Source organism: Festucalex cinctus, chromosome 9 (genome assembly GCF_051991245.1).
Source record: "Festucalex cinctus isolate MCC-2025b chromosome 9, RoL_Fcin_1.0, whole genome shotgun sequence".
NCBI classification, from domain to species: Eukaryota; Metazoa; Chordata; class Actinopteri; order Syngnathiformes; family Syngnathidae; genus Festucalex; species Festucalex cinctus.
The window spans coordinates 29,616,926-29,625,322 of NC_135419.1; the positions used below are offsets into that span (position 1 = coordinate 29,616,926).

General features: G+C 38.3%; 1 protein-coding gene and 3 long non-coding RNA genes across 10 annotated transcripts in view; 2 read left to right on the forward strand and 2 right to left on the reverse strand.

The window, feature by feature from the left end:
* Positions 1-299: 299 nt before the first annotated feature.
* LOC144025919 (uncharacterized) lies at positions 300-1,993 on the reverse strand. Of its 2 annotated transcripts, XR_013284987.1 has the most exons (3): positions 1,513-1,993; positions 569-813; positions 300-468 (listed from the first exon to the last, which is right to left on the reverse strand). It is a non-coding gene; the product is annotated as an uncharacterized LOC144025919 (long non-coding RNA). The 2 variants fall into 2 exon arrangements; XR_013284986.1 differs by lacking the exon at positions 1,513-1,993 and having other exon boundaries at positions 569-845.
* Positions 1,994-3,926: 1,933 nt separating this feature from the next.
* LOC144025485 (uncharacterized) lies at positions 3,927-5,312 on the forward strand. Its single transcript, XR_013284893.1, has 2 exons — positions 3,927-4,294; positions 5,018-5,312. It is a non-coding gene; the product is annotated as an uncharacterized LOC144025485 (long non-coding RNA).
* Positions 5,313-5,508: 196 nt separating this feature from the next.
* On the reverse strand, positions 5,509-7,130 carry LOC144025486 (uncharacterized). The gene is made up of 2 exons (XR_013284894.1): positions 6,697-7,130; positions 5,509-6,242 (listed from the first exon to the last, which is right to left on the reverse strand). It is a non-coding gene; the product is annotated as an uncharacterized LOC144025486 (long non-coding RNA).
* Positions 7,131-7,157: 27 nt separating this feature from the next.
* trappc11 (trafficking protein particle complex subunit 11) overlaps positions 7,158-8,397 on the forward strand; it is a 411,517-nt gene continuing 410,277 nt past the window's right edge. For 2 of the 6 annotated variants that reach the window (XR_013284891.1, XR_013284892.1), the window contains exon 1: positions 7,534-8,397. This exon is cut by the window's right edge and continues 39 nt beyond it. Coding sequence is in view for 3 of the 6 variants with exons in the window: in XM_077531543.1 (XP_077387669.1) it covers positions 8,233-8,397 (165 nt within the window). In the remaining 3 variants the exon portion in view is untranslated. Of the gene's footprint in view, positions 7,221-7,533 lie in introns of those variants that run through there. The other 4 variants (XM_077531543.1, XM_077531542.1, XR_013284890.1 and 1 more) reach the window with 4 other exon arrangements.

The window sequence follows — 8,397 nt, forward strand, 5'->3', positions numbered from 1 at the left end:
TTCAAAATATGGAAAATAGACATACAGGTTTGGGCCAAAAGTAGTGTTACAGAGCAGGCATGTGTTGTACACAGCTAAAATATCTGATTACCTCAATACCATGATGTTTTTTTTGTTTTTTTTTGTGTGTGTGTGCTGACATTGTCCCCCATTAACATTGCAACATTCCTCAAACTCTCCCGAACACATAGTATGATCTGTAACACTACTTTTCGCCTACTCTATGATGTTATTGGGGCAAAATTAAGGAAGGCTTGTCCATTGATTGTGTGAACAGACTGCAGTAAAAATGAAGTCACTTCAATGTTTGCTGGTTTTATTAAGTTTTACATGCTCCTTGACTGCACAAGTACATGTTATGGAGTGAGGGCATGTTCCCACCAACGATGATATCATATTCTTCAAAGGCTTGCTGAGGAAAGTGAGGGAGGAGTCACTCCATGGCTTCAGACACCTGGTCAGCAGGTCCTGTTTAAAACAAGTGGTGCTTGTACATGTGACCATTCCGTATTGCTTCACACAAAAAGTTAATGTAGTGTGTAATACCGTCCATATGTAAATGACATACCAAGACGTCGGCTGACTTCAGTTTGTTGCAGCTCAGATATGGTAGGTGGAGATACTGGTGGTACAACACCGAAGCCTTCTGGGGTCCTCCATTCAAGTGTCCTCATTCGGGGCATTCCAATTTGGCTGCTGACTCTCCCCTTGATATTTTTTTTTTCTTGCAGGTCGGTGATGTATTTAAACGGTGCATGAATGCTTGTATACATCAGAATATGGTTCTGGAAGCCCTCAAGTTTGGCTGTTGATCTAGTGTGACACAAACAAAAACAAAATTATAAAATAAAATAAAATAATTGATGATGCTACTATATGTCACCAACTTTCCAACAAAGCCCCCAAAATAGAGGTAAGATCTTTAGTTTTTGGGCCCAAAACATTGTATTAGCTAGAAAAAAGTAACTTGACTGCATAGAATATGCAAAGGCTGCTTGCTTGTCGAGTTTCCGTGGAAAACGTAGCAGCCTGTAAATTCTTGTGCACCCAATTACACAATGGACCAGTACACACTTGAGTGAGAGAGTTCAGACTCTAGCAGTGCTTACGGTACAGCCAGCATTTAAGTCCAGAAAGTTATTCCCTGCCGAAAATTAATTTCGAGAACACTATTTTCACCAACCACAACGAAAATAATAATTTTCAACTCCTCCACTAATACAGTATGCTTTAGATTCTCCATTGAAGTTATGGGCAAATATACCTCCGAAATCACAGTTACATTACATTACACAATAACTTGCGCATTTACTCTAAATATAACGTGCCAGCGGGAATCTTTTTTTTTTTTCAAAGCAAGTAGCTACATAACGAAATCGTTCGAGTGGTGCGGAGTTGCTAATCAACAGCTACAGTGATCGTAAAACAAAGGTACGAACATCGTATTAATTAGTACGGTGTATACTTTTTCTCTCGCTCTCAAAACGTAAACACAAATGTACTCTTACTTACCGGTCAAGTAGAAAGCAGTCGAAGGCACTGGCACGTCCCAAACCTAGTCTGTTCCTCATTTCTCTCCATCTGGCAAATGCGGCTACAATATAAACTCTTGTTTTGTCGCGCTGAAATAAAATAAATTCCCAAAGCAATTGTGATGCTTGATAATGCTCTCTTCGGGGACCGGAAACTCTTCTTCTTCGTGTACATGCGGTCGCCATACAAACCGGAAGTGCGTCTGCAAAGGCGTTCCAAAAACGCGTTAAGAAATGGAGCGCTGAAATTTGTCGTTGACGGCACCCGTAGCAGAAAGATGGCGGCGAAACATGGCGGACACTAGCAGGTGAGGCGCGGTCATGTAAAATAATTAGTGATTTATATACTTACCGTTATATTTAAAAAAAGTATGTTTATGCGATACAACATATCTTTTTACTTACTACTAACACAAACATTTGTTTTTTTTAAATGAATGACTTTTTATTTCACCACTAGATGCCACTGTATAATACTGAGTGTACCTTTAAAAATCAAGTCTTTTACTGCCATAAGCTCACATTCAATTAAATTCAAGTATAGTCCAGAAGACCTAGAAAACACATTTATGATATCCAGAGCAGACGCTGTCAGAGCCTTTGAGAAAAAGAGTTGTATCGTTGGCTAATTGACAAATAAATATTTCTCGCTCTGCAATTTTAATTCCTCTCAAAGAGTTTGATTAATATAGTTAGCTAAAAGTTGCGTAACAAGGAGGAAAAGGTAAGGAGAAATCTGATATCCTTGTCGGATTCCCCGTCTAAAGTCAAAACGAGGAGTGGTACCTGTACTCATTTAATAGAACTGTTATTATTAGCATACAGGGTGCGAATAGCTTTACGAGAAAATTAACCAAAACCAAATTTTTCTAAAGGTTTCAAAATAAACTTGTGTTCGACTGAATCAAATACTTTATAAAAATCCAGAAATAGGACACAACTATTGTCATTAATCAATTCAGAATAATCTAAAATGTCTAATACCAGCCTAATATTATTAGCTATAGGCCTATGCCTATTATCCATAAACCCAGACTGAGATTCATCTTTGATAGCATTCAAAACTAATTTAAGTCGTTTGGCAAGAGCAATTGGTATTATCTTATAATCGTTATTCAAAAGACAAATTGGATGCCAATTATCAAGAAAAAGCACATATTTTTTTGGTTTAGGAATAAGCGGAATTAGACCTTGGGAGGGAGGGAGCGCTCCATTATTAATACTTTCAGTGAACACTTTTAACAAAAAGGGGCTCAACTGCTCGGCAAATATTTGATAGATTTCTGAAATTATTCCATTGACCCCAGGAGATTTATTTAGTTTAAGACTTTTGTTGGAATCCGTAATTTGTAGAAGAGTCAAAGGAGCATCACACATCTCTCATCTGTGATATCAATTCTATTCATCTCAATCGAATCTAAAAAGCCAGATGCGCTCCTATTACAATACTGAGAGGTATACAATTTACTATAAAGATTACAACAGTATGTAATTCGTCTAGGATCATCACAAAGAACATTGTCAATTTTAAGTTGTCGGATAGTGTTATTTTGAGAATGTAACTTCTAATCTTAAAAAAAAAAAAAAAAAAGTATGCCGAATTCCTCTCCCCCTCTTCCATCCACTTTTGCATCGATCTTATAATGGCACCTTTTGCTCTAAGCATATATAAATTGTCAAGCTTGCTTTGGTTTTCTCTAAGTGTTTCTTTGTCAATAATAGACAAGACATTCAGGTGATTTCTGAGAAAGAGATGTTATGATAGAAATAATCTCCTCTTCCTCTACTCTTCTCCCTTTAATTCCCTTTTAAAAGTCAGAGCTGTATTTTCTTACAAACAAATGAGTGTGTAAACACTGAACTAAAGCAATATTTCATGACACGTTTATTTACAGTATTTTTGTACAACACAAGAGGTGAAATCCCGATCTACACTCCGTACCAAATGGGGGCGATAATGCGACAAAAACGTTGTTTTCTCACCGCATGAAATTACCAAAAAAAAAACAAAAAAAAAACAAAAACAAAAAAAACACTGATCTGAATGTATGACTGGATAGCCGATATCCAATACACACCCGTGAAAGCCGTTGCAGCGACACGGCGGCCATCTTACTCTTCCCATCTCGCGAGCAGACTATGGGGTGGGTATATGCCACAGAAGAGGCGGGACTGTTTTTGTATGGCGTTAGATTTGTGCCACAATTCCGTGCGTAACAAAATGTGTTTCGTACGTACAAAATGTGTTTCGTACGTACCAAAAATGTGTTTCGTACGTACAAAATGTGTTTCGTGCGTACAAAACAGTCCTCGCGCACGCTTGCTACGCCTCTCCTCAACACGTACGAAACTTTGATTTTCGCTTGCGATGCAAGGGTCGAGGCGTAATATTTGTGCCACAATTCTTAACCAATCAGGAGTCGGACAGGAGAGCAAATCCTGATTGGCTGTTTAATATCCAATCAGGCAGAACTTTGACAACGTGTCGTCACGCCGCGTTGCATCATGGGCGCTTCTTCGATTTTTTTGTTTTGTTTTGTTTTGTTTACTAGCACTCGGTGCTTTCCTGTTTGTATTTTATCTGCATTTCTGCTGACTTTTATTTACTTAACAAAAGTTTTGTTATATTACGGGGTGAAGCAGCTCCCAACTGCTTTCCTGCTTAGCGGAAGACAAGTTTTAGCCCTCATGGGACCGTGGGATGACCGTTGGGGGGGACGCTAACTTCCGAATCGAAGACTACTTTCAACATTTTCATAACGGTAAGTAGCATCTTTTAACTTGGCCACTATCACACACAGGCTTCCAAGACAATCAAAATTGTATGTAATAGTTACATACACGACATTGGCAATGGATGTGCATAGTTATGATGAAGAAAAAAAAATCGCCACCCCCTTTCTTTATTTTCTTATGCATTTTTAGTGCCTAGTGCCACCAAATGTATATCGTGTAACTAACAGACAGAAAAAAACATGGAATGTCCAAAAGCACTGTTAACACAATGCCATAGTTACTGATTTGTAAGTACGTTAGTGATATTGATTAGAAAATCGTGGAAAATTACGAGATATCAGCTCTTGAATTCAATTCACAAGTTAATTTTGTTGTCATTACCTGTATACTTGTGCACATAAATGCCATCTCAAACAAATCACTAAAGCAGCCTTTTACCACCTAAAAGACTTCGACCGAAGGGTTGCATGCTCCATACCAGAAGAACCTGACTCATGCTTTTATTTCCAGTAGACTTGATTATTGCAAAGGTCTTCTGACTGTTCTCCCTCAAAAGAGCATCATATTATAGCTGCAGAGGTTATGAAGTGGTTACCCTTAGTTGTACTAGACATTTAACATGAACAAGAAACTGTAGAAACGTGGATGGTCACATTGTTTTCCCATAACTACATGAAGATGGATGGATATGATTGTTTCACGTTTTACAATTAATAACCTTGAGCTTTTGTTTGTTTCCAATTTACCAGGTAAACCAATCCAGATTGCGCATCGTTTCTATATCCGGGTCACAGTCATCAATACGATGTCTAAGGATAGAGAGTACAGCTGAGATGGATGGGACGGCGATGGATGGCTCCACAATAGCAGTCTACCATGCCTACTGTGTGTAAAACTTGAAATAAAAACTGCAAAGATGCACTGTAACTGAGGACGATTCATTTGATTTAAAAACAAAATGTACAGTTTGCTGTTTGTTGATCGATAATGCATCATTAAGTGTCAATTACAAATACAATGTGTAATATATTTTCATCTGTGGAACCTCTTGGGTCTTGCATTCTCAATACATCATCGTGAGTACAGTACTCTGAGGTCTTCTTGGTCAATGATGGGCAAATGTGCAGTGTGTGCACTTCCGCACTTTAATCTTGAAACCATAAATGTGTCATGTACTGCATTGGCACTGTACCTGCAATAGTATTTTGGTTATTGTTTACAGGTTGTTCCGAATACAGTGTGTGTGACACTTTTTATTTTTCTAATTGTCAATGATACTGTTTGCAAGACACATTTAAATAAGTTCAGTAAAAGTGTCGACAACTTACAGGAGAAAAAATATTTTAAAAATGTTTGATTTGGTATGCTGCAAAACAGGCCATTACAACTATTCGAAATTCAAATTATGATAGTCCAATGTTAATGTTGTCATTCTTCAGGAGCTCTTGATTTCTCTGCTGTCAAGCTCAAGCTTCACGTTCTGACTCTTCCTACAGACATTTTAATGACTAAGTCAAATTGGTCTCATCAGCTGGCTCAAAAACGTCAGGAATTAGGGCTGCACAAAATTGGAAAATCATGCAATACGCGATTTTGCTGAATATAGCAATAGATATTGCAATATTTAATATGGATCTAAAGAAATGACTGATGATTTTATTATCTAATGAACAAATTATATTTCTCATGCAGTAAAATGTATTCAGTTATTTAATTGTAATGACTTCAATAATGTTCAACTAGTGGATGGTGGTGCACATTTTAGCAAGTGGCTGACTGGTCAAATTCAGATAAAAGCAAAAAATTCCATATGAAACTTATTGCATGTCTGTTATATGCATATTGCATGGGCCAATAGCGCGATATCAATATTTTTTCCACTCCACTTCTTCATCTTCTGCTTCTCGTGGTGTTTTTGACACTTCTGTTGTGGTGTCATCAGGTGCATTCTGGGTCCTTTGTCATCTTTGTTGTCTGGTAATAAAAACAAAACCCAAGGTTAGCGCTCAGATTTTTAATTGTCTATCTGTTGTTATGGAAAAATGACAAGATCAACCATGTTTCTCACATTAGTAAAACAATTATTTTGGGCAAACATGTTTATTTCAACAGCTGCTAGTCATGGTGTATGGTTGTCTTGTAACCAAAATGAATTCAATTTGTACGTCAACAACTATGGCATTGGACTGCCAAACACAGTGCTCTTATGTATTCAATGTTTTCTGTTATTCACGATATGCCTTTAGTGGTACCAGGCACTAATTACTAAAGAAAAATGGATGGTCTAACATTTTCTTTTCTACTTCTTATACAACGCCACTCATGATGGCATGCATTGTTTAGGATTGTAATGATAGAAGCACGATCAAAAGAGGACAAAACTATAGGATTTACTGACTTAAATACAGTACAGTATTTTGTAACTTACCATAATGAAAACGTAAGTAGCAGGTTAGCCTCTTCTCTTTTTTTTTTCTTCTATTTTATGCCGTCATCCAACATCACCATGAGCGCTAAAACTTGTTTTCCCTCCTTCTTCCGCTAAGCAGGAAAGCAGTTAGGAGCTGATTCATCCCGTAACATAACAAAACTTCGATTAAGTAAATAAAAATCAGCAGAAATACAGACAAAAAGTCAAACAGGAAAGGACCGAGTGCTTGTTTAAAAAAATAAAAATAAAAAATAAAAATCGAAGAAGCGCCCATGATGCAACGCGGCGTGACGACACGTTGTCAAAGTTCTGCCTGATTGGATATTAAACAGCCAATCAGGATTTGCTTTCCTGTCCGACTCCTGATTGGTTAAGAATTGTGGCACAAATATCACGCCTCGACCCTTGCATCGCAAGCGTAAATCAAAGTTTCGTACGTGTTGAGGAGAGACGAAACAAGCGTGCGCGAGGACTGTTTTGTACGCACGAAACACATTTTGTACGTACGAAACACATTTTTGGTACGTACGAAACACATTTTGTACGTACGAAACACATTTTGTTACGCACGGAATTGTGGCACAAATCTAACGCCATATTTTTGCACATGAGCTTTGGTTCCGTTTCGGTTTGCGACGTGTGGGCTGCGTCCCAATACTTGTGCTTCCGACTTTGTGGCCCTCGGTTGCGCGTTTGCAACGCTGACGGGAATCAAAGTTCATGTGCAAAATCACGGAAGTCCCGCCTCTTCCGTGGCATATACCCCATACGATATAAGTACAGATTAGGTATATACAACTCGTAGGCAGTTAGTATCTGCCTGGGACGGGGGTGCTGCTTTGAAGACCCTCTTTTTTTCGTTTATTGCTCAGTTCCTTTGATCCCAATTGTTGAATTACAGTGCAGATATCATTCTAAGCATATAATTTACACATGTATTTACGGCACATTTTAAAATTTCTGAAGTCCTCTTGTTCATGTTTAAGAAATTTAAATAATCATAAATCATGCTTTTCTACTAAGTACTGTCTCAAAAGTTATTTTGATACTGTGAATAGCCAAGAAACGTTTCTTTGGAGAAGCAATATGGCGGCCTTCCTGGCTTCAAAAGTCTTGGCTATCCAGTCATATATTCAGATCAGTGATCCCACCCTTCTTCTCCTTCTCCTCGGGAACTCGCGACATACAACGTTTCGACGGAGTGTTTTGCTTCTTTTTTCGATCATAGCAGAATACGTTTTGTTCGATAAAAATGTAATTCCGGTTTCATAATGAGGTTGTTGTTGGTAACGATCGGCGGTTTTCTGATCTAACCAGTCGTTGACCGTGAGTCACCTGTCTAAATTCATATTTACAATACATCCTGGTGGTTATACATTTACGTCAGTCGGGCTGTAAACGTATGTTTCATTTGTGACCGTTTAGTAATTGCTACGCTGAACACGCCTAGCGATCCCCGTTATTATCGAGTGTATTTTGACTTTATTCGTTGTCTTTCGACTTTGTAGTAGAATCCGCTGTTGAAAGTTGAGGATGGCGGGTCCGCAATGGGAGCTTCCCGCAGAGTTATGTTGTCGACCGATGGCTTTTGTAGCTCTAACTGGTTTGGATGTGGTGTACAACGCTGTGCATCGTGCTATTTGGGATGTGTTTAGTGCTAACCGGCGAGCTGACAGAGTGCCAATCTCTTTCAAAATC